Raw genomic sequence first — 25,227 nt, 5'->3', positions numbered from 1 at the left:
TTATAGGGTTTCGCTGGAAACCACATAGCCATCACTTTTAATGGCGAAAACCGCAATTACTTTTGCACCAACCTAATAAATGATTTTTGTTTGTGGCTTTTTTTTTGGTTGTTTGAGATGGGGCCTCACTCTGTTGCCCAGGCTGGAGTGCAGTGGCATGATTATGACTCACTGCACCCTAGACCTTCTGGGATCAGGTGATCCTTCCAGCGCAGCCTCGCAAAGGGCTGGGACTACAAGCATGCCACCACCACGTCCGGCTAATTTTTGTATTTTTTATAGAGATGGGGTTTCACTATGTTGTCCAGGCTGGTCTCAAACTCATGGGCTTAAGTGATCCACCTGCCTCCCAAAGTGCTGGGATTACAGGCGTGAGCCACCACGCTTGGCTGGAAGCTAAATTATGTTATGCACACAAGGCCCTAATTTGTTGAACAAATGAATGAACAAATGAGTGAATCCACTGGGCTGTGAGCTCCTCAGGAATAGGGATTGTTTTCTTTCTTTTTTACATTTTGCAATGTCTGAATCCTGGTGTGGGCATTGCATGTTATCCGGTGCAGTGGTCATCAAACTGGTGTCCTCCTGACCAGCATCCTCAACATCACCTTGGAGCTTGTTAGAAATGCCCTTTTTTTTTTTTTTTTTTCCTGAGATGGAGTTTCGCTCTTGTTGCCCAGGCTAGAGTGCAATGATGCAATCTCAGCTCACTGCAACCACCGCCTCCCAGGTTCAAGCTATTCTCCTGCCTCAGCCTCCCAAGTAGCCGGGATTACAGGCATATGCCACCACACCCGGCTAATTTTGTATTTTTAGTAGAGACAGGGTTTCTCCATGTTGGTCAGGCTGGTCTCGAACTCCTCACCTCAGGTGAGCCACCTGCCTTGGTCTCCCAAAGTGCTGGGATTACAGGCGTGAGCCACCACACTGGCCCAGAAATGTCCATTTTTAGGTCCCACCCCTGACCTACTGAATCAGAAATTCTAGGGATGGAGCCCAGCAAGCTGTACTCTAACAAGCCCTCTGATTCTGATGAGCACTGAAGTTTGGGATCTACCAGCCAGCACATAGAGGCTCAAAGGTGTTTGTTTAAATATGTGTTCAAATCCATAAACTTTATATGGCTGGAATTAGAATTGGCTGTAAGCTCCATAAAGTCAGGGGGCATAGTTTCCCTAGCACCAGGCAGAGGCAGGCACATAGTAGATGCTCAAAAAAGGTTTGTGGGCCGGGCTCGGTGGCTCATGCCTGTAATCCCAACACTTTGGGAGGCAGAGGCAGGCGGATCACTTGAGGTCAGGAGTTCGAGACCAGCCTGTCCAAAATGGCAAAACCCTGTCTCTACTAAAACTACAAAAATTAACCTGGTGTGGTGGTGGGCGCCTGTAGTCCCAGCTACCCAGGAGGCTGAGGCACGAGAATTGCTTGAACCCTGGAGGCGGAAGTTGCAGTAAGGCAAGATTGCGCCACTGCACGCTAGCCTGGGCGACACAGTGAGACTCCGTCTCAAATAAAAAAAAAAAAAAAAAAAAAAAAAAAAAATTCTGTGAAACAAATGAGTGAAGAGCCCTTTTGGTTCTTTTTACGATTCTCAGCATCTTAGATTTTTCAAAGTTCAGTTTTATTACCTGTTCTCTCTTCCAGGATCTGTGGAAGGATCTACAAGCAAAGTAAGCAGCTTAATATACATATACAAAAAAGATTGCACACTGTTGACCCTTTGAAACCTCAGTTAAAACCCCCTGATGGCCGGCGCGGTGCACAAGCCTGTAATCCCACACTTTGGGAGGCGAGACGGCGATCACAAGGTCCAGGTAGGTCAGGAGATCGAGACCACCCTGGGCTAGAACGGTGAAACACCCGTCTCTACTAAAGAATACAAAAAACTAGCCGGGCGAGGTGGCGGCGCCTGTAGTCCCAGCTAACTCCGAGGCTGAGGCAGGAAATTGGCATAAACCCAGGGAGGCGGAGCTTGCAGTGAGCGAGATCCGGCCCCGCACCCAGCCTGGCCGACAGAGCCAGACCCTCCCGTCTCCAAAAAAATAAAAAATAGAATAAAAAAAAAAAAATAAAAAAAAAAAAAAAAAAAAAAAAAAAAAAAAAAAAACCCTGAAAGGTTTGCTTTTCTATCCCTGCTGCAACCCAGAGCTTGAGGCACCTCAAGAGTCCTGCTGCATATGCACACCTGCCAGGCCTTGGCCATCCAGGGAAAGACAAAGCAATTTCTTAAGGCAGGTAAATATCCTTGACAAGGAGGGAGCAGTAGTTATGACCCAACCTTGGAACAGGGTAGATGCCCAATAAATGTCTGATAAATAAATGACCCTTGTTCAGGACAACATTGTAGTTAATTGCATAAGTGCTAAACAGACTGGCAGCGGCTTTTTTCTTATTCCTTGTTTTATTGTTTTGTCCAGGATCACTAATACGATGTTGATTTGTAGGAATGATACTGGATGTCTTTCTCTTATTTCTAAAGTTTCACCATTAAGTTTGATATTTGCTGTAGAAAGTAATTCCTGTGTATTCTTATTTAGCTGTCAGTTTTCTTTTCTTTTTTTTTTTTTTTTTGAGATGGAGTCTTGCTGTGTCGCCCAGGCTGGAGTGCAGTGGCGCGATGTCGGCTCACTGCAAGCTCCGCCTCCCGGGTTCACGCCATTCTCCCGCCTCAGCCTCCGAGTAGCTGGGACTACAGGCGCCCGCCACCACGCCCGGCTAGTTTTTTGTATTTTAGTAGAGACGGGGTTTCACCATGTTAGCCAGGATGGTCTTGATCTCCTGACCTCGTGATCCACCCGCCTCGGCCTCCCAAAGTGCTGGGATTACAGGCTTGAGCCACCGCGCCCGGCCTAGCTGTCAGTTTTCTAAAAATCGTGAATGAGCATTGAATGTTTCAAGTGTTTTTCCTGTATCTATGGAGATGGTCACATGGGTTTTTCCTTTAATTTGTTAATGTGAAGGGTTGCACTGATTGCTAAATAATACACAGGAACCATCACTATATCACCTTTAGAATATTTTCATCACACCCCCATAAGACCCTGTGTCCATTAGCAGTCATTCCTCTTCTCTCCTCCCCAACAACCTTAAGTAGCCATGAATCTCTATACATTTGCCTATTCTGGATATTTTATATAAGTGAGATCACATAGGTCAGGCATGATGGCTCATACTTATAATCTCAGTATTTTGGGAGGCCAAGCCAGGAGGGTCACTTGAACCCAGGAGTTTAAGATCAACCTGGGGAACATAGTGAGACTTTGTCTCTATAAAAAATCAAAAAATTAGCTGTAGGTTGGTTTATTACTTTCTTGATGATGTCCTTTGCAACAAAGAAGTTTTTAATTTTAGGTCGGGTGCGGTGGCTCACGCCTGTAATCCCAGCACTTTGGGAGGCTGAGGCAGGTAGATTATGAGGTCAAGAGATCGAGACCATCCTAACCAACATGGTGAAACCCCGTCTCTACTCAAAATACAAAAATCAGCTGGGCGTGGTGGCGTGTGCCTGTAGTCCCAGCTATTTGGGAGGCTGAGGCAGCAGAATCACTTTAACCCCGGAGGTGGAGGTTGCAGTGAGCCAAGATCGCGCCACCGCATTCCATCCTGGCGACAGAGAGAGATTCCATCTAAAAAAAAAGAAAAAAAAGCTTTTGATTTTAATAAAGTCCAATTTATCTATTTTCTTCCTTTTGTTGCTTGTGCTTCTGGTGTCATATTTAAGAAATTATTATTTTGAGAGGCAAGGCAGGAGGATCACTTGAGGCCAGGAGTTCAAGACCAGCCTGAGCAACACAGGAAGACCCTGTCTCTATAAAAAATTTAAAAATTAACTGAGCATGATGGCAGGCAAGTAGTGCCTGTAGTCCCAGCTACACAGGAGGCTGAGGCAGGAGGATTGCTTGAGCCCAGGAGGTCGAGGCTGCCGTGAGCTGTGTTCACATCACTGCACTCCAGCCTGGGTGAGAGATGAGATCCTGTCTCAAAAAAAAAAAAATGTAAGAAATTGTTGCCTAATATAAGGTCACAAAGATTTATGCCTATGCTTTTTTCTAAAAGTTTTATAGTTTTAGCTTATATATTTAGATCTTTGATGCATTTCTGAGTCAAATTTTGTATATGTTGTGAGTTAGGGGGTCCAACTTCATTCCCTTTCCTTTTTTTTTTTGAGACAGAGTCTCGCTCCGTCGCCCAGGCTGGAGTGCAGTGGCGCCATCTCTGCTCACTGCAACCTCTGCCTCCCAGGTTCAAGCAATTCTCCTGCCTCAGCCTCCTGAGTAGCTGGGATTACAGGCATGCACCACCATGCCTGGCTAATTTTTGTATTTTTAGTAGAGACGGGGTTTCACCATGTTTGCCAGGCTGGTCTTGAACTCCTGACCGCAAGTGATTCACCTGCCTCGGCCTCCCAAAGTACTGGGATCCAGCTTCATTCTTTCACATGTGGATCCAATTGTCCCAGGGTTATTTGTTGAAAAAAATTCTTCTTTCTCCATTGAATTGTCTTGGAACTCTTCTTAAAAATCAGTTGACTGTAAATGAGGGCTCATTTCTAGACTCTCAATTCTATTCCATTGATCTATTTGTCTATCCTTATGCTTGTGTTGACTACTGTAGCTTTGTGTAAGTTTTGAAATCAGGAAGTTCTCTAGCTTCGTTTTTCTTATCGAGATTATCAGCCAGGCACAGTGGCTCATGCCTGCAATCCCAGCACTTTGGGAGGCCAAGGTGGGCGGATCACAAGATCAGGAGATCGAGACCATCTTGGCTAGCACGGTGAAACCCTGTCTCTAATATACGTCTAAAAATACAAAAAATTAGCTGGGCATGGTTGCGGGCGCCTGTAGTCCCAGCTACTCGGGAGGCTGAGGCAGGAGAATGGCCTGAACCCGGGAGGTGGAGCTTGCAGTGAGCTGGGATCGCACCACTGCACTCCAGCCTGGGCGACAGAGCAAGACTCCATCTCAAAAAAAAAAAAAAAAAAAAAAACAGAAAAAACTATCTTGGCTATTCTGAGTCCCTTGAATTTCCATATGAATCTTAGGATCAACTTGTCAATTTCTGCAAAGCCCACAGGAATTTTGATGGTGATTACATTTAATCTGGAAGTCAATTTGGGAAATATTGCCATTTTAACAATATTAAGTCTTCCAATCCATGAGTATAAAATTTAATTTCATTCAATTAAAATACAAAGTATTATTTAGCACTTTGCAGTTTTCAGAGTATAAGTTTTGCATTTCTTTTGTTAAATCTATCCCTAAGTATTTTATTATTTTTGGTGTTATTGTAAAAGACAGTGTTTTCTTAATTTTATTATTTGGGTTGTTCATTGCCAATGTATAGAAATACTATTGATTTTTGTATACTGATCTTGTATCCTACAACCTTATTAAACTCATTTATTAGTTGTTTTTTAATGCATTCCTTAGAATTTTCTACATTATCTGCAAATAGAGATGATTTTGCTTGTTCCTATCAATCTAGTTGCTCCCCATGCTATTTTCTTGCCTAATTGTCTTGGCTAGAACCTCCAGTACAGTGTTGAATAGCAATGGAGGGAGTGGGTATCCTTGTCTTGTTTCTGATCTTGGGGCCAGGGTTGGGGGAGAAGCATTCAGTATCTCATCATTATGTATGACACTAATTGTGGGTTCTTCATAGATGCTCTTTATCAGGTTGAGAAAGTTCTTTTCTATTCCTAGTTTCTTGTTTTTAGTTTCTTGATTTTTTTTTTTAATCATGAAGGGGTGTGAAATTTTTTCAAGTTTTTTCTACATCTATTAAGATGATCATGTGGTTTTCGTTCTTTATTTTACAGATATGCGTATTACACTAATTGATTTTTGGATGTTAAACCAATCTTGCATTCCTGGGATAAGTCCGATGAAGTGTAATTCTTTTTATTTATATGTTGCTGGATTTGGTTTGCTTGTGTTTTGTTGAAAATTTTTGCATCTCTATTTATAAGAGCCCTCATCCCCATTTATAATTAATCCCCTTCCTACCCTAACCCCTCAGGCAATCACAGTCACCAATCTTTCTTTTTCTTTTTCTTTTCTTTCTTTCTTTCCCTTTCTTTCTTTCCTTCCTTCCTTCCTTCCTTCCTTCCTTCCTTCCTTCCTTCCTTCTTTCTTTTTCTTTCTTTCTTTTTTTTTTTTTGTGTGTGTGGCCCAGGCTGGAGTGCAGTGCCCGGATCTCAGCTCACTGTAAGCTCCGCCTCCCGGGTTCACGCCATTCTCCTGCCTCAGCCTCCCGAGTAGCTGGGACTACAGGCGCCCGACACCTCGCCCGGCTAGTTTTTTTGTATTTTTTAGTAGAGACGGGGTTTCACCGTGTTAGCCAGGATAGTCTCGATCTCCTGACCTCGTGATTCGCCCGTCTCGGCCTCCCAAAGTGCTGGGATTACAGGCTTGAGCCACCGCGCCCGGCCCTTCCTTCCTTCCTTCCTTCCTTCCTTCCTTCCTTCCTTCCTTTCCTTTCCTTTCCTTTCCTTTCCTTTCCTTTCCTTCTTTTTCTTTCTGTCTCTCTCTCTCTTTCTTTCTTTTTCTTTCATTCTTTCTTTCATTCTTTCTCTCTCTCTTTCTGAGGTAGGGTCTTACTCTGTCACCCAGGCTGGAGTACAGCACCATCTCAGCTCATTGCAAACTCTGCTTCCTGGGTTCAAGTGATTCTCCTGCCTCAGCAGCCCAAGTAGCTGGAACCACAGGCATGCACCACCATACGCAGCTAGTTTTGTTTGTTTTTTGTTGAGACTAGGTCTCACTATGTTGCCCAGGCTGGTCTTGAACTGCTGAGCTCTGGTAATCCACCCGCCTTGGTCTCTCAAAGTGCTGGGATTACATGCGTGAGCCACCGCACCCAGCCTACTTATTCTTTGTAGATTTTTCTGGTTTTCATGTCTCATGTACATGGAATTATATGTGATTATTTGTGATTTGCTTCTGTCATTTAGCACCATGTTTTTGAGGATCATATTGTATCATGTATCAGTACTTTGTTCCTCTGTATAGTTGAATAGTATTACACTGTATGAATCTAATACATTTTGTCTATCTGTTCACCAGTTGATGGATATTTAGGTATTTCCAGTTTGGGGCTATTATGAATAATGCTGCTAGAAACATTTGTGTCCAAGTTTGTGTCCAAGTCTTGTCTTTGCATAGACATATGTTTTCATTTCTCTTGAAGTAGAAATGAACCTACTTCAAGTAGGAATAATTCTATACCTAGGAGCAAAATTGGGTCTTATGGTAGTTTTATGTTTATCTTTTGAGGAGCTGCCAAATTGTTTTCCAAAGTGGCTTCAAATTTTACATCACCAACAACGTATGAGGGTTACTTGGGAACTTCTGAGTGTTTCCATATCTATAAAGTGATTATAAGAGTAACTCTGATTTTCTGAAGTTGTTGTGAGCATTAAATGAGATTATGGTATATGAAGGCCAGGAAGCCTTCCAAAATGACCAACCCCCCTCCCACCAACTCCTGTAATGTATACCAATCACTACAATTGTTACATTATTTATAATTACATTTTTATGTTTGTGTTTTGTGAGCATCCTGAAAATGAGGACTAGGTCTTATTCATATTTATCTTCTCAGTGCCCAACATGTAGTGGATATTCAATAAGCTATAACAATATCCATGTGCAAAGTACTAATGATTACACGTTATGTCAAGAAAACTACAAAAAAAATTCTTGAACTGGGCCTTGAAGAATAAGTAGGCGCCCGCTCAGCTGAAATGGAGCACAGGGCATCCTAGGTGGAAGGAACAGCATGTAGACAGGCCCAGAAGAGGGAAGACATGTCGATTTCAGGAGATGACAAGGAAGCCCAGTGTGGCAATGGTGGTGGGAAAGTGTGGCCAGGGAGGCCACAGGTAAGGTAGAGGAAGCCAGCTGGAAGTTGTAAATAGCCATTCATACCACACAAAAGGGTTAGAACTTCATCCTGAGGGCAGAGAGGAGTCATGGATGGGCATTAAGCAGGAGAGTAACATGACTAGAACTACATTTTAGAGAGATCTCTCTGGGGATTGCTTCTTAGCCTTTTGGCTAAGATCAAGTGTAGAAAGATCTCTGTGGGGTAGCAGAAGTCAGCTCAAACTTCACCAACATTAGAATCACCTGGGAGATTCATGGAGCCTCAGAAATTCTGAGTCCCGCCCCGTGAGTTTCTTATTCAGCAGGTCTGAGGCAAGGTCTTTTTTTTTTTTTAGACGGAGTCTTGTTCTGTCGCCCAGGCTGGAGTGCTATGGCGCCATCTCGGCTCACTGCAACCTCTGCCTCCTGGGTTCAAGTCATTCTCATGCCTCAGCCTCCCGAGTAGCTGGGATTACAGGTGCCTGCCACTATGCCCCCAGCTAATTTTTTTTTTTTTTTTTTTTTGTATTTAGTAGAGACGGGGTTTCACCGTGTTTGAGCCAGGATGATCTCGCATCTCCTGACCTTGTGATCTGCCCGCCTTGGCCTCCCAAAGCTGTTGGGATTTACAGGCGTGAGGCCCCCCACTGCCACCCGCGCCTTTTTTTTTTTTTTTTTTTTCTTTTTTTTTTTTTGGAGACGGAGTCTCGCTCTGCTCACCCAACTGGAGTGCAGTGGGCGGATCTCAGCCTTCACTGCAAGGCTCCGCCCTTATCGGGTTCATGCCATTCATGCCATTCTCCTGCCTCAGCCTCCCAAGTAGCTGGGACTATAGGCGCCGGCCACCTCGCCCTGCTAGTTTTTTGTATTTTTAGTAGAGACGGGGTTTCACCGGGTTAGCCAGGATGGTCTCGATCTCCTGACCTTGTGATCCGCCTGTCTCGGCCTCCCAAAGTGCTGGGATTACAGGCTTGAGCCACCGCGCCCGGCCAGCCTTTTTTTTTGAGACAGTCTCACTATGTAGCCCAGGCTGGAGTGCGGTGGTGTGATTTCACTGCATCCTCTGCCTCCTGGGTTCAAGCAATTCTGCCTCAGCCTCCTCAGTAGCTTGGATTACAGGCGCCCACCACCATGCCCGGCTAATTTTTTAATATTTTTAGTAGAGATGGGGTTTCAGCATGCTGGCCAGGCTGGTCTTGAACTCCTGATCTCAAGTGATCCACCACACCCAGCCTGAGGTATGGTCTTGAATATGCGTGCCTCAACATTTCCAGATGATACTGTTGCTGCTGGTCTGAGGACTACAGTTGGACCCACTGATGTAGAGGGTGGGATGGAGAGTGTGGGCAAGACCATTCAGGAAGCTGTGGAAATAGCCCAGATGGGAGGTGGCAGAGGCAAGGCTGATCACAGTTTAGATCTGGGTGCTGCGAACTTTTCAATGCCTTAATGGTGAGATTGTAAGCATGGTGATAAGAGGCTGTTTCTTGGAGGGAAATCCACTGGGCAATCATGTGCCCCCGGCACTGGCCAGGACAGCCCCCAACACCCGGCTTGGGGGACCAGATCCACAAAGACAAGATGCCCAGAGTTGCAGTTTAATGTTTAATGCCCAATTATCTCAATACAAGGAGGCTTACATGGTGCTCATCAAGACAGGACCAGCGAAACCAGGCTGCAGGAAATGACCTGCATGAGTCCCAGCACGGGGACCATGTTCTCTCGGGTCCAGCTCACCCTCGAAAAGTGCCACAGGCAAGGTTCTTCAGCTCACCCAGGAGCCAGCAGGTTGGCCAGGCTTATGGCCATCATGGTCACTGAGGGTCCTCGTGGGAGAGTAGGGTTCTGGGACCTCAGGATACAATGACAAGAACCAGAAAGCTGCTTCCAAACAACCCCAAAAGGTTTTTACTTCATGTGCGCTAAGCCACACAACACCTGGATGCTGGGGCACCCAAACCCTTTCCCTAAAACTCTAAACACTGCAGAATGGAGGCTGAGAACACTTGGGGAGGGAGAACAAAGTCAGAACCATCCTAAAGCCAGTTTTTCAAGCTTGACCACCTCCCTCTTCCTCCCTGCAGGCACACCAGCCGATCCCATTACTGTAGAAAAGGGACACCCTCTGGTCTAACACCTTTAATGGGAAGGGAGTTAGGAGCATGTTCTTGTCTTCAAGAAATCTCTGAATCTCCAACTCTACTGGATGATTTCCCGGAGCCCCAAGCTTTAGACATCCCTGAGGACATGGGTGATTTTGGGGGGGGGGGCTGCTGGTAGGGCTGGGAAGTTTCCTGGCAGAAATTATTTACCTCAGAAAGAAATTGGCTTTTCTCCTACCCTAGTTTTAAAGTCTACCTGGTCCCTAAAGAAAATACCACTCAGGCTGGGCCTGGTGGCTCATGCCTGTCATCCCAACACTTTGGGAGGCCGAGGCGGTGGATCACTTGAGGTTAGGAGTTCAAGACCAGCCTGACTAACATGGCAAAACCCCGTCTCGACCAAAAATACAAAATTAGCCGGGTGTCGTGGTGCATGCCTATAGTCCCAGCTACTTGGGAGGCTGAGGCAGAAGAATCACTTGAACCTGGGAGGCAGAGGCCACAATGAGCCGAGATCAGGTCACTGCACTCTAGCCCGGGCAACAGAATGAGAGTCCACCTCAAAAAAAAAAAAAAAAAAAAAAAAAGAAAAGAAAAAAGAAAATATCACTCAAAATGCGTCCTGAAAGCGCTCTGTGGAAGTCGGGAGGCTTCAAGTGTCACTGGCAAGAAGCAGGCATGAGATTGCGTTCTGCACTGAATCTGAGGCTTAGCCTGGGAGGTCTAGCCCCATGGCCAGGCAAGGTGTGAAAGGGACAGTACAGAGGGGGACAGAGACAGCTGCTGAGGACACCGGGCACAAGCCTGAGGGCAGCTCCCCTGTCCAGCCATACGGAGAGGTGTTTAGGGCATGAGCTTACATTCCAGACTTCAGTATTAAACTCATTCCCAATGGGTCCTGCAGGCCTCTTCCTCCTTTTCTCTGACGTAATTCTTGGGGAAAGCTCCAGACAGAGCCCAAGGGATGGGAGTCAAACACCTCTGACTCCAGGGATGGCACATGGCTAAATGGCAGCCTAGTGGAGACCCCAGAAGAGCAGCCCACTCACCCCAAACGAGATCCCACGCCGGGTCCCTGAGCATGCTGGACTTGAAGATGGGCTTCTGATAAGACCCTTGTATTTGGGGAGGGGAGACCAAAAGCATTTCTGTAAAGGGTACAAAATTAGCCTTGCTTATAGAGTGGGGGCAGCTGTGACCTCCTGACCACTCCCGGGAGGGGGCTAACTTGGGGCCCAAGAATTTGAGCAAATGAGGAGGCACAATTGTCCCCCACTGGGCATTAGATCACATTGGGCCCCACCCTGAAATAATCCCCCATCTCAAATTTCAGACATCAGTTAGTTCAGGAGCCATCCAACAAAACCAGCTTCATATTTTAAACCAACTTAATGCTACAAACTTTTTTATTTTTTATTTTTTTAATTTTTTTTGAGGCGGAGTCTCGCTCTGTCGCCCGGACTGGAGTGCAGTGGCCAGATCTCAGCTCACTGCAAGCTCCGCCTCCCGGGTTTACGCCATTCTCCTGCCTCAGCCTCCCGAGTAGCTGGGACTACAGGCGCCCGCCTCCTCGCCCGGCTAGTTTTGTATTTTAGTAGAGACGGGGTTTCACCATGTTAGCCAGGATGGTCTCGATCTCCTGACCTCGTGATCCGCCCGTCTCGGCCTCCCAAAGTGCTGGGATTACAGGCTTGAGCCACCGCACCCGGCCCAAACTTTTTTAAAAAGTGCTGTCCAGCCGAGCCTCTGAGAAAACCTAGCTCCCTGAGGGGTGGGTGGCAGGCCTCTCAGACCAACCCCTGCGCCTCTCTCCAGAAGGCATGGCCTTGGTTCAGCCCAGAGCACCCACATCCCAGGGTGGGTGGAGGACAAGAGCAGCTGGGCTGCAGGGACAATGTGGGATAATCAAGCCTCTGGGGGAACAGGCTGAAGCCAAAAGACCCCCTTAGGACCCCAGGCCTGAAGAGGTAACATGAGTTCCTCTCCCCATTAGCTGCGAAGGCCTGGTCTGCCATGAAGACCTCTCTCTGTCACCCCTTCAGTATACCTGGGAAAAAAGGGGTGAACAAGTCACCAAGCCCCAGTCACCTCTGTCCTTGGGGGTCTGAGTGAGCTCTGAGGGGTGGAGCGGTCCTTAAGGAACCATCCCCTTCAATAACATGGTGAAAAACTTCCTCCCAGGGAAGCAGAGAATGATGCCAGCGCCACACTGGGGGGCGGAAGGGATGCTTTTGGCAGTTTTTTGTTTTAATCTGACCCTTCTTTACAGTGGGGCTGCCTCTGCCTACCAAGTCCTTGGTGCAAAATGGCTCCTGGACCAGAGCAAGGCAGAAACTCTGAGGAAAGGTGCCCGCCACAGCCATGACAGCTGCTCGCATGTTCCTGTCTGTTTTCCTTGTGAGCTTGTCTCTGCTGGACCATTTTTACATCTCAAAGGAAGGGAGAGGTAAGGACTTCCTCAGGAAAGGGGTCTCCTGAGCAGGTGGCTCCTGTTTCCACAGGAGCCTCAGTGCTACCTGCCTTAGGATGGCTCCCTGGAACCATCTCTGGGACAGAGGCGACCAGGAAGCCAAGACCAGTGGCTCAGCTGGAGATGTGAGGCCAAGAACAGGTGGAGAGGCGAAAGGGCCCACAGCTGCCGTTCACTAGAATTGTGAGGCCTAAGTGCAATTAGCGTTCCGGCCGACTGGACAGCCCCTCAGAGACCCAGCCCCACCACCACTGTGGGGAAACCAGGGATGTGGCCTGGGTCCCTCCCTTGGAAACCCAGACCTGCCCTGGAACATGGACAGCGATGGGCCCTGATGGGCCTGTCTGCGGAGGTCTCACTAAAAACTAGAACAACCTCCCTGCTAAAACTCAGGGAGCACAAACAAACCACTCAACCTGAAATAAATACAAAGGCATTAAGTGCTTCTTGGTACGTCGAGGGTCCTAATTACCCCTCAAAAGGAGGTAGCAGGGCCTTTCCCTGGACTTGGCCACCTCACCTGCAGCCTTCTCGTGAGAGGTCAGAGGTCAGAAGACTGGATGGGCCTCCCCAGGCCCAGCTTCCATTAGGAAGGTGAGGACCCACACCCTTATCCCCTCCTCACCCGTACCATTCATATCTCCCCACACAGCTTCTGCCGGCTGGGGTGGGAAAGGCAAGGAGACCCCATTCCCTGAGGGCAGCACCTAGTGTCCAATGTCCCTGTGCAGGCAGAGGGCCTGTCAGCCTGTTTGTGAGGAGGTAGAGTTGGGGGCAGGCTGCTGGGGGCAGGTGGGGCCACTCAATTAATCAACAGGTCCCCGAGGTCGTAGGAGTCGAAGAGGTCGCTGATGCCCTCACCCGCCTCCAAGCCCCACAGGTAGTCATCCTGATCCAAGGACGGGGAGAAGCTGATCAGAGGGGAGCTGCATGCCAGGGTCGGGGACAGGAACTGGTCCTCAGTCTGCTGCAGGAGTGGGTGCGGCAGCTCCAGCATGCTGTCAGTAGCCTCCAAGGGGACCAGGGATGGAGGCGGTGGGGCCTGCTGGGGGGTTGGCGCTGGCGCTGGCACTGGAGACAAACAGACAAAGGTTACGCCTGGCCCTGGCATCCAAGCCCTCAGCACACGAGGACAGACTTCCAGTTCTCTGGACGACTGCACCCTTCTCCTCTCTCCTCACCCTGGGTGCAATGCCCTGCTCTCAAAATCCACCTTCCAGAGTCTACACCCAACCCTACCCCTTTTCTTTTTTTTTTTTTTTTTTTGAGACGGAGTCTCGCTCTGTCGCCCAGGCTGGAGTGCAGTGGCGCGATCTCAGCTCACTGCAAGCTCCGCCTCCTGGGTTTACGCCCTTCTCCTGCCTCAGCCTTCTAGAGTAGCTGGGACTACAGGCGCCCGTTACCTCGTCCGGCTAGTTTTTTGTATTTTTTAGTAGAGACGGGGTTTTGCCGTGTTAGCCAGGATGGTCTCAATCTCCTGACCTCGTGATCTGCCCGTCTCAGCCTCCCAAAGTGCTGGGATTACAGGCTTCAGCCACCGCGCCCGGCCCCTACCCCTTTTCATGTATTTTTTATTTTTCTGAGACCGGGTGTCACTCTATCACCCAGGCTAGAGTGCAGTGTTGTGATCTCGGCTCACTGCAACCTCCACCTCCCGGGTTCAAGCGATTCTCCCACCTCAGCCTCCCGAGTAGCTGGACTATAGGCACGCACCACCACAGCCAGCTAATCTGTGTATTTTTAGTAGAGATGGGGTTTCACCATGTTGGCCAGGCTGGTCTCAAACTCCTGACCTCAAGTGATCCGGCTCCCTCGGCCTCCCAAAGTGTTGGGATTATAGGCCTGAGCCACTGTGCCCGGCCAAAAAGGAAAGAAATTCTGACATATGCTACAACATAGATGAACCCTGAGGACATTAAGCTACGTGAAATAAGCCAATCACAAAAAAACAAATACTGTGTGATTCCACTTATATGAAATACTTAGTCAAAATCGCAGGGACAGAGAGTAGAAGGGTGGTTGTCAGGGGCTGGGGATAGAGGAGAATGCGGAATAGGTACAGAGTTTAGTTTTACAAGGTGGAAGGAGTTATGGACATGAATGATGGTGATAGGTACACAACATTATGAATGTATTAATTACCACTGAACTGTACATTTAAAAATAGTTACGATGGTAAATTTTTGTTATGTTGACTCTACTCCCCACGACACACAACTATACCTTACCTCGTCACCCTCTCCAATTACTGGCCCATTTTTCTGCTCCTTTGCGCAGTAAATTTTCTCCAGAATAGCCTCAGCTTGTCTCTACTTCCTTATTACTATTCTCTCATCAACTCACTCCAGTCTGAGGTCTCTCCCTACCATGTCCCTGAACCAATGACCTCCATGCTGCTAAATTCAATGGTCATTTATCTGGCCTCATCTTATTTGACCTTTCAGTAGCCATTCTCCAGCACTCTAAGCTCATTTCTTTCTCTTCTTTTTTCTTTTCTTTATTTTTTTTTGGAAACAGGGTCTTGCCAGGCTAGAGTGCAGAGTGCAGTAGGGTGAACATGGCTCACTGCAGCCTCAACCTCCTAGGCTCAAGCAATCCTCTCGCCTCAGTCTCCTGAGTGGCTGGGACCACTGGTGCATACCACCATGCCCATCTAATTTTTAAACTTTTTTGTAGAGACGGGGTCTCACTCTGTTGCCCAGGCTGGTCTTGAACTTCTGGGCTCAAGCAATCCTCCTGCCTCAGCCTCCCAAAGTGCTGGGATTACAGGCATGAGCCACCACACCCAGCCTGCTCATTTCCACTAAGAGGTAAGATGGTGATTTCCCATACAGGGACATGCAATGAGGCACTGGAAATTGCCTGCCACATACATCCTGATGCTCAGAACTCCCCTCATTGGAGTCACTTCTTAAGCCCCAGCCAAGTATTATTTTGAAGATACAACTGCGCTGGGAGGCTAGGCTGCCTGTTGAAACAGGAGGTGCACCCGTGGACATGTGATTTCACTTTATTTATTTATTTATTTTGAGACGGAGTCTTGTTCTGGGCTTCACGTTTTAGGGCATCCACTTCCTCCCCTCTGCAAGGGGCATGGTAGCTCTACCTACCTCAAAGGGTTGCTCAGAGGACTGCATGGTAAGTGCATATGAAGCACTGGTTTGGCCTGGCGCAGTGGCTCATGCCTATAATACCAGCACTTTGGGAGGCTGAGGTGGGCAGATCACCTGAGGTCAGGGGTTCGAGACCAGCCTGGCCAACATGGTGAAACCCCATCTCTACTAAAACTACAAAAATTTGCCAGATGTGTTGGCGGGTGCCTGTTGTCCCAGCTACTCAGGAGGCTAAGGCTGGAGAATGGCGTGAACCCAAGAGGTGGAGCTTGCAGTGAGCCTAGATCAAGTCACTGCACTCCAGCCTGGGAAGCAGAGCAAGACTCAACCTCAAAAAAAAAAATTTTTTTCCCATTTACCAAGACTAATGGGGGAGGTGGTGACACTGCCCTTGAGGCGAGGCGTGGTTCAGCCTCTTTGGACACTCAAACGGCCCTGAGAGAGTCCATGCTGTTACCCCTATTTACAGATGAGAAAACTAGGGCCCAAATAAGTCAATTAAATGTATTTGAATTAAAAAAAAAAAATCTAAAGTTTGTTTGGCACGCTGCTGATGTTACAGTCAGAGGCCTGGCTTGGGAGCGGGGAGCATGTGGGCTCAGACTCTGGCGCCTCCTCTCACCAGCCATGGAACCCCAGAACTGTTTCCTCATGTGGAAAAACAGGGATGAGTATTAGAAGCAGTAACTGATAAAACCCATGTGAAAATGTCTATTATAGATCAGACCTTGCTGTCTCCTGCTGTTGATCATGTCCAGAAATAGAATCGCCTTTTGTAATATGAATGGCTCTTTCTGTCTCTAAAACAGCACTAGGGCCAGGTGCGGTGGCTCAAGCCTGTAATCCCAGCACTTTGGGAGGCCGAGACGGGCGGATCACAAGGTCAGGAGATCGAGACCATCCTGGCGAACACAGTGAAACCCCATCTCTACTAAAATACAAAAAAAAAAACTAGCCGGGCGAGGTGGCGGGCGCCTGTAGTCCCAGCTACTTGGGAGGCTGAGGCAGGAGAATGGCGGGAACCCGGGAGGCGGAGCTTGCAGTGAGCTGAGATCCGGCCACTGCACTCCAGCCTGGGTGACAGAGCAAGACTCCGCCTCAAAAAAAAAAAAAAAAACCAGCACTAGGCCGAGCTCAGTAGATGCTTTTCACACAACTTTTTTTTTTTTTTTCTTTTGAGACAGAGTCTCACTCTGTCCGCCAGGCTAGAGTGCAATGGTGTAATCTCAGCTCACTGCAACCTCTGCTTCCCTGGTTCAAGTGATTCTTGTGCCTCAGCCTCCTGAGTACCTGGGATTACAGGCATGCACCACCACCTCTGGCTAATTTTTGTGTTTGTAGTAGAGATGGGGTTTCATTGTGTTGGCCAGGTTGGTCTGGAACTTCTGGCCTCAAATGATCCACCTCCCTCGGCCTCTCCAAGTGCTGGATTACAGGCGTGCGCCACCGCGACCAGCNAAAAAAAAAAAAAAAAACCAGCACTAGGCCCAGCTCAGTAGATGCTCTTCACACAAGCTTTTTTTTTTTTTTTCTTTTGAGACAGAGTCTCACTCTGTCCGCCAGGCTAGAGTGCAATGGTGTAATCTCAGCTCACTGCAACCTCTGCTTCCCTGGTTCAAGTGATTCTTGTGCCTCAGCCTCCTGAGTACCTGGGATTACAGGCATGCACCACCACCTCTGGCTAATTTTGTGTTTGTAGTAGAGATGGGGTTTCATTGTGTTGGCCAGGTTGGTCTGGAACTTCTGGCCTCAAATGATCCACCTCCCTCGGCCTCTCCAAGTGCTGGATTACAGGCGTGCGCCACCGCGACCAGCCACATAAGCTTTTTTTTTTTTTAAAAAAGCACATTTATGCCATATCATCTCCTATAACCCACTCAATATTCATGAGGAAATTTCAAGTGTCCCCATTTGAGAGATGTGGGAACTGAGGCTTCAAGGGGTTAAAGTGATTCACTGGGCCGGGCGCGGTGGCTCAAGCCTGTAATCCCAGCACTTTGGGAGGCCGAGACGGGCGGATCACGAGGTCAGGAGATCGAGACCATCCTGGCTAACGGTGAAACCCCGTCTCTATTAAAAACTACAAAAAACTAGCCGGGCGAGGTGGCGGCGCCTATAGTCCCAGCTACCTGGGAGGCTGAAACAGGAGAATGGCGTGAACCCGGGAGGCGGAGCTTGCAGTGAGCTGAGATCCGGCCACAGCACTCCAGACTGGGTGAAAGAGCGAGACTCCGTCTCAAAAAAAAAAAAAAAAAAAAAAAGTGATTCACTGACAGTCACCAAGAGATACAGGTTTGAATCCAGGTCTCCCAATTTCAAATCCTGTGCCATCAGCTACATTTAGGTTTATCTCAGAATGTCAGAGCCTGGAGAAATGTCAGAGACGATGTTGTTGAAACCCCTTCTATTACAGATGAGGGAAACTGAGGCTGAAGAGAACACTTCCCCTGGTAATGCATAACCAGGGCCAGGACCCAGGTCCCAAGACTGTAGTAGCTTCCTCTCTTACATGGCCTCTGGCACTCAGACCTCAAAACGACACTACTTCGGAACACAGCATGGAACACGCATGTGGGGGTATGTGTGTGTGTCTGTGCAGGAGAATCGCTTGAACCTGGGAGGCGGAGGTTACAGTGAGCCGAGACCAGGAAAACTTCCTCTTCCTCTCTTCAGCAGGGTAACACTGAGGCCATGTGACAAGAGTCGGGGGGGGACAGCCATGACATGAGAGCTGGCCCCACCACTGATTGTTCTGTAAGCCTCTACTCCTCTCTAGGCCTCAGGATCTTGATTTGTAAAACTCAGGTAAAAACTTCACACCCGGCCGGGCTCGGTGACTCACGCCTATAATCCCAGCACTTTGGGAGGCTGAGGTGGGTGGATCACCTGAGGTCAGGAGTTCGAGACCAGCCTGGCCAACATGGTGAAACTCTGTCTCTACTAAAAATACAAAAATTAGCCAGGCGTGGTGGCACATGCCTGTACTCCTAGCTACTCGCAAGTCTGAGGCAGGAGAATCGCTTGAACCTGGGAAGCAGAGGTTGCAGTGAGCTGAGATCGTGCCACTGCACTCCAGCCTGGGTGATAGAGTGAGACTCTGTCTCAAAAAAAAAACAACTTCACACCCTTGTTTATGTTTTGGGATCTGCCACCTCCACCCAATGTCTCAGAGGACAACTGAAGCGAAGGTGATTCCAGCTTTGGAGGGCTATGCGCATGCTGACACTTGAGGAGGCACAGCAGGAGGAAGATGGACCAGAGGGTGGGGCACAGGTCTGGGATGGGAGATAGGCACTGGGGAGGTGCCCTGAGGGACAGATGGCTGGCACAGGGAGAAGCTCTGGTCCCTGATGAGGCCTGACAGACACAGGAGAGATCGTTAGAGAAGAGGTGGGAGGCTGGGGTCTGGTACCAGCTCTGCCATCAACTTGCTGTGTGACCTTAGGGAAGCTACTTGTTCTCTCTGGGGCTCTGTTCATTCATGTGTAAAAAGAAGGGTTGAGTTAGATGGGGACAGCAAACTTCTATAAAGAGCTGGAGCCTGTAATCCCAGCACTTTGGGAGGCTGAGGCAGGTGGATCATCTGAGGTCAAGGGTTCAAGACCAGGCTGGCCAACATGGGGAACCCTGTCTCTACTAAAAATACATACACACACACAAAAATTAGCTGGGCGTGATGGCAGGCACCTGTAATCCCAGCTACTTGGGAGGCTGAGGCAGGAGAATTGATTGAACCCGGCAGGCACAGGTTGCAGTGAGCCGAGATCACACCATTGCACTCCAGCCTGGGTGACGGAGCGAGACTCTGTCTCAAAAAAAAAAAAAAAAAAACTTGGGGGATTTTTAGGTTTTGTGGGACACTTGTGGTCTCTGTCACACAGTTGCCTTCTTTTCTTTCTCCCACAACTCTTTAAAATGTAAAACCATTCTCAGCTCATGGGTCATTAAAAGCAGGTCAGATTTGACCTGCCGGCAATAGTTTTTTTTTTTTTTTTTTTGAGGCGGAGTCTCGCTCTGTCGCCTGGACTGGAGTGCAGTGGCCAGATCTCAGCTCACTGCAAGCTCCGCCTCCTGGGTTTATGCCATTCTCCTGCCTCAGCCTCCTGAGTAGCTGGGACTACAGGCGCCTGCCGCCTCGCCCGGCTAGTTTTGTATTTTAGTAGAGACGGGGTTTCACTGTGTTAGCCAGGATGGTCTCGATCTCCTGACCTCGTGATCCGCCCGTCTCGGCCTCCCAAAGTGCTGGGATTACAGGCTTGAGCCACCGCGCCCGGCCTGGCAATAGTTTATTAACCTCTGAGTTAGAGAAACGGACACAACCAGGGTACTGCAGAACCCTTCCAGCAAGCCTATTCCATCAGCCCAGCTCTAGCCCTACCTTTGTCTAAACACTACGGTTCTACTTAAGAGAATTCTGCTGTTAAATAAGAAGACAAAAAGTGGAACACTGGCCTACACAGCCTTGAAGAATCCTGCCAGTCTAACCGGATGTGTGATCCCAGGAAAAGGCAAAAACTGTTCTGGAGAGGCGCCTTTACAGGCTTCCATTTGTACTCCTTCTGGACTCCCACCCCTTTGGGAAGCTCTCAGGAACTCTGCTCCCTGGCAACTTCCCTGTACTACCTTCCACCAGGGGTAGCCAGCTCTTAACCATACTGTCCACCTCCCAGCCAGAAGCCCCTTCTTTGATTTGTTCTATGCCTTGTGGAGAGCACTGGGCTGGGAGTGCATAGACCAAGGTTCAAGACACAGCTCTGTTGCCTACCAGCTGGGAGACCTTGGGTAAGACACGTCACCTCTATGCCTTAATTTTTTTTAATGGGCAAATTTTATTATTTTATTTTATTTTTATTAGAGATGGAGTTTCATTATGTTGCCCAGGCTGGTCTTGAACTCCTGGGCTCAAGTGATCCTCATACCTCACCTTCTCAGAGTGCTGGGATTATAGGTGGGAACCACAGCGTCTGGCCTGTTCTTTTTAAATTTTATTCTTATTTTTATTTTTGAGAGAGGGTCTCCCTCTGTTGCCCACGCTGGAGTGCAGCAGCATGATCATAGCTCACTGCAGCCTCAACCTCCATGGCTAAAGTGATCCTCCCACCTCAGCTCCCCGAGTAGCTGGGACTACAGGCGTGTGCCACCACACCCATCTAATTTTAAAATTTTTTTTGTAGAGACAGGGTACCCCTGTTGCCTGGGCTGCTCTTGAACTCCTGGTCTCAAATGATTCTCCTGCCTCGGCCTCCCAAAGTGCTGGGATTATAGGCACGAGCTATAATCTCACAGCAACCTAGGAGTTAGACAGTAGTAATTACTGTGCCCAACTCACGGATGAGAAAAATTGAGGCCAAGAGAGGTGAAGTAACTTGTCCAAGGTCACAAAGCTGGTAAGTGGTTGGGCTAGGATTCAGATCCAGGCCTTCCTCTGCCCTGGAGCAGCACCAGCCTTCCTAGCGGGGCTTTATAAAGCATGAAGTACAATGCACATGTGTGGGGTAGGATGACTGCATCTCCAGCTGCTGGATAAAACAGGAGATTTTCAACAAACATTGATGTGGAAGAGAAAACTAAGGCCAGTCGCTCCCCCCGACCTCCTGTCCCTCTGGACAAGGGCCCTACCTGAGGATGCTGTGGGCTCCATGATGCTAGGGTCGGTGCTGCTGCTGGGCTGGGCAGGGTCAGGGCTGGGGCAGAGGGTGGAGGTAGAGGGGAGGGGCTCCTCGGAAGGACTGTCCGGCTCCTGCACCTCCTCTGGGCACAGGTAGACTTCGATGGGCCCTTGGGTGCTCTTGAGATATATCTGCAGGTTGTCCTGAAGGAGGAAGAGAAGCCAGGTCATTGCTCTGGGCAGCTGGACACTTACACTCTGTGTGTATGGACAGACGCACATGGCTGCTGCCATCCCTGGGTGCAAGCTCAACCCCTGGGCTGGCACTGAGACCAACTCCATCCAGCCTAAGGTGGACTTCCGCTGTTTCTGCTGTCTAGCCCCGAAACCCACTTCTTTTAGGGGGAACACCTTGATTTTCCTGTGGGAAATCACTCTTCCCTCCACTCTCAGGTCATGTAGTTTTGGGGCAGGGGGGCAGAACCCTTCCCCAGTGCCAGTGGGTGAGCTTGTGACACAGCCAGGAAAGTTAGTGTGATATGATTGGTTCGGGGTGGCAAATGGCTCAGGTGGATCCAACCAGCACTAGGCCCACGACTTTTGCTGGACTTGCGGGAAATGGGAGCCCCCTTCCCACTGGGGTTGCTGAGCTGGTATCATAGAAGCTGTCTCAGCCACCACAAGGAGAGAGCCCACCTGGGAATGGAGTCAGCACAGAGAAAAGCAAAGAGATGAAAAGCGTGAGACAGACCTGAAGTCATAGTTTGGGCATCTACATCCAGCCTTGCCTGCAATCTCTGAATCTCCCCCAGGACTTGTCACTTGGTTCCCGCCACCCCTACCCATACCTCCGGCTGAAACCAGTTGGACTTGGCTTTCTGTTATTTGTAACCAAGAGTCCTAATATTTGGCCTTCCGACTCTGCCTCCTCCGTACCACATAACTACAACTTAAGCCACAACTGATGACATGCCTGCCATCCCGGCACATGTCCAGGTCTCCATGCCTGTGCTACCACAGGACTGCACCTAGCAAAACCCCTATTCGTTCTGTAAGACCTAGTTTAACTGTCCCTATCTGGGATACTTCCTCTAACCACCCTTTCTCTATGCTCTTAAAGCACATCTTCTGTCTATAAATGACAGTGTTTTTTTCCCACTAAGTCCTGAACTCCTCCAGGGGAGGGGAGGGACCTTAATCGTCTCTGCAGCCCCGGTTCTTCCTGGGGCTGGCTCTGGGCAAGGGATACAAGGTGAGCAGAACATTCTTTTGTGAAGCTTATACTCTAATAGATGAAGCAGAATGCAATCGTGTAATCATGCCAAATATACCTCAGCAAATGGAGATTAAAGGCAGTGGAAAAGCACAGGTGTTTATGAAGTCTGGAGGTAATCAGAGAAGGCTTCCTTGAGGAAGTGACATTTGAGTTGAGACCTGTAGGATGAATAGCAGTAAACCAGGCACAGAGAGAAGAGCATTTCAGCTGATGAAGGTCTTGCACAGCTAGGTGCAGTGGTTCACCCCTGTAATCCCAGCACTTTGGGAGGGCAAGGTGGGCAAATCACGTCTATGCTGGAGTTCGAGACCAGCCTGGACAACATGGCAAAACCTCGTCTCTACAAAAATACAAAAAATTTGCTAGGCATGGTGGCATGCACCTGTGGTCCCAGCTACTCAGGAGGGTGAGGTGGGAGGATGGCTTGAGCCCGGGAGGCAGAGGTTGCAGTGGGCTGAGGTCATGCCACTGCACTCCAGCCTGGGTGACAGAGCAAGACCCCATCTTTAAAAAAAATCAAATAGGTCGAGCTCAGTGGCTCATGCCTGTAATCCCAGCACTTTGGGAGGCCGAGGCGGGTGGATCACGAGGTCAGGAGTTCAAGACCAGCCTGACCAACATGGTGAAGCCCCATCTCTACTAAAAAAAATACAAAACTTAGCCGGGCATAGTGGCAGGCGCCTGTAATCCCAGTTACTTGGGAGGCTGAGGCAGGAGAATCGCTTGAACCTGGGAGGCGGAGGTTGTAGTGAGCCGAGATCGCGCCATTGCACTCTAGCCTGGGCAACAGAATGAGACTCCGTCTCAAAAATAAATAAGTAAATAAATAAATAATTAAAATAAAATAAAATAAAACAGAAGATCTCATACTAGGAATGAACTTAGTGCAATGGGGTAACTGCAGACAGGTTAGTGTGGCCAAAACAAAGACAGATTGGGGCAGCAGGGAAAAGGACGAGGCCAGCTGGGGTCAGAGCACCAAAGCCTCATAGGGAGTGTCAGGAATTTTGGTCTTTAACTTGGGAAAGCACAGTCAGCATGAAAGGATTTTCATGAGTACTGACACCGTCATACGTGGGCACGAACCCAGGGCTGTTGGGATGCAGAAGAAACTAGGAACAGAGATTTTCTCAGGCCACTGCTCAGTCTCGGTTGCCCTTTCCAGCTTCTGCCATTTCTGCTCAAGCTTGAAGGCCACCAATATTGCCATGGACACCAGAATGGGCCTGGGAAGCATGGAGCTAGGCAATGCCAGGGACAGAGTCTGCAGAACCGCCTGGAACCCTCCCTAGCAGGGTCTCAACCCTGCTCTCTACCAAATATTTCGCCTCTCACCTCAGTCCTGTCAGGCACTTCCAGTCTCGTCTGCGGAGGGGCCTTGACGGCAATCACTGTCTGCTCCTTAAAGTTGCCGACAGCACGGATATCCTGGTAAGTCACATAGGCCAGCGTAGGGCAGGAGAGTCAAGAAAAGTGACTGTCTGGTCAAAATTCAAACCCCAACCCTGCCAGGAAGCACCTTCACCTCCTAAGCCTCTGAATATTGCTTTCTCACTCCTTGTGCAGCTTAGAAATGACTACAATCTGTAACCTGTTAATATCATAAGCTACCTTGGATCCCTTTGGAAAGCAAATGGGGATAAAAACCATAAAAATTGTTGCCTTATATCAGTTTTTTATATAAAGGCTTCATCTTTCAAACTAGATCATTAGTTCTGAGAAGGCAGGAAGACATGTTTTATTTCTTTATATTTCTCACAATGCCTCACATCCTTCCAAAAATACAAGATCATATCCAAAACCAAGTCGATATGAAACAGTTTTGGAAAATGTATGAAAGAGCCTTAGCAAAGTCCATGCTCTTTGACCTCATCATTTCAATCCTAGGGATCTGACCTAGGAAAACAAGTAAAAATATGGGAAAGCGTTCTATGTATAAAGATATTTGGCTGAGCGCGGTGGCTCATGCCTGTAATCCCAGCACTTTGGGAGGCCGAGGCGGGTGGATAACTTGAGGTCAGGAGTTCAAGACCAGACTGGCGAACGTGGTGAAACCCCATCTCCACTAAAAATACAAAAATTAGCTGGGCATGAAGTCCGGGTGTGGTGGCTCACTCCTGTAATCCCAGCACTTTGGAAGGTCGAGGCGGGTGGATCACCTGAGGTCAGGAGTTTGAGACCAGCCTGACCAACATAGTGAAACCTCATCTCTACTTAAAATACAAAAATTAGCCGGGTGTGGTGGCAGGCACCTGAAATCCCAGCTACTTGGGAGGCTAAGGCAGGAGAATCGCTTGAACCCAGGAGGAAGAGGTTGTGGTGAGCCGAGATTGCACCACGGCACTCCAGCCTGGGCAACAAGAGCAAGACTCCATCTCAAAAAATAAATAAAAAAATAAATAAATTAGCCAGGCGTGGTGGCGGGCACCTGTAATCCCAGCTACTTAGGAGGCTGAAGCAGGAGAATCGCTTGAACTCGGGAGGTGGAGGTTGCAGTGAGCCAAGACTGTGCCACTGCACTCTATCCTGGGCGACAGAGTGAGACTCGGTCTTAAAAAAAAAAAAGAAAGAGGCCAGGCGCGGTGGCTCAAGCCTGTAATCCCAGCACTTTGGGAGGCCGAGACGGGCGGATCACAAGGTCAGGAGATCGAGACCATCCTGGCTAATACGGTGAAACCCCGTCTCTACTAAAGAATACAAAAAACTAGCTGGGCGACGAGGCGGGCGCCTGTAGTCCCAGCTACTTGGGAGGCAGAGGCAGGAGAATGGCGTAAACCTGGGAGGCGGAGCTTG

At 48.7% G+C, this 25,227-nt stretch overlaps 1 protein-coding gene across 2 annotated transcripts in view; it reads right to left on the bottom strand.

Moving 5' to 3' along the window:
- Positions 1 to 11,628: 11,628 nt before the first annotated feature.
- E2F2 (E2F transcription factor 2) overlaps positions 11,629 to 25,227 on the bottom strand; it is a 28,273-nt gene continuing 14,674 nt past the window's right edge. For both annotated transcript variants that reach the window (XM_017886543.1, XM_017886544.1), the window contains exons 5-7: positions 23,770 to 23,884; positions 21,170 to 21,362; positions 11,629 to 13,508 (exon numbers count right to left, since the gene is read on the bottom strand). In XM_017886543.1, coding sequence (XP_017742032.1) covers positions 13,240 to 13,508; positions 21,170 to 21,362; positions 23,770 to 23,884 — 577 coding nt within the window. In that variant the 3' untranslated portion in view covers positions 11,629 to 13,239. The remainder of the gene's footprint in view (positions 13,509 to 21,169; positions 21,363 to 23,769; positions 23,885 to 25,227) is intronic.

This window comes from Rhinopithecus bieti, unplaced genomic scaffold (genome assembly GCF_001698545.2).
Source record: "Rhinopithecus bieti isolate Rb0 unplaced genomic scaffold, ASM169854v2 scaffold_14826, whole genome shotgun sequence".
NCBI lineage: Eukaryota > Metazoa > Chordata > Mammalia > Primates > Cercopithecidae > Rhinopithecus > Rhinopithecus bieti.
The sequence above is the reverse complement of the archived record's forward strand: the minus strand, read 5'-3'. Positions and strand labels throughout refer to the sequence as shown.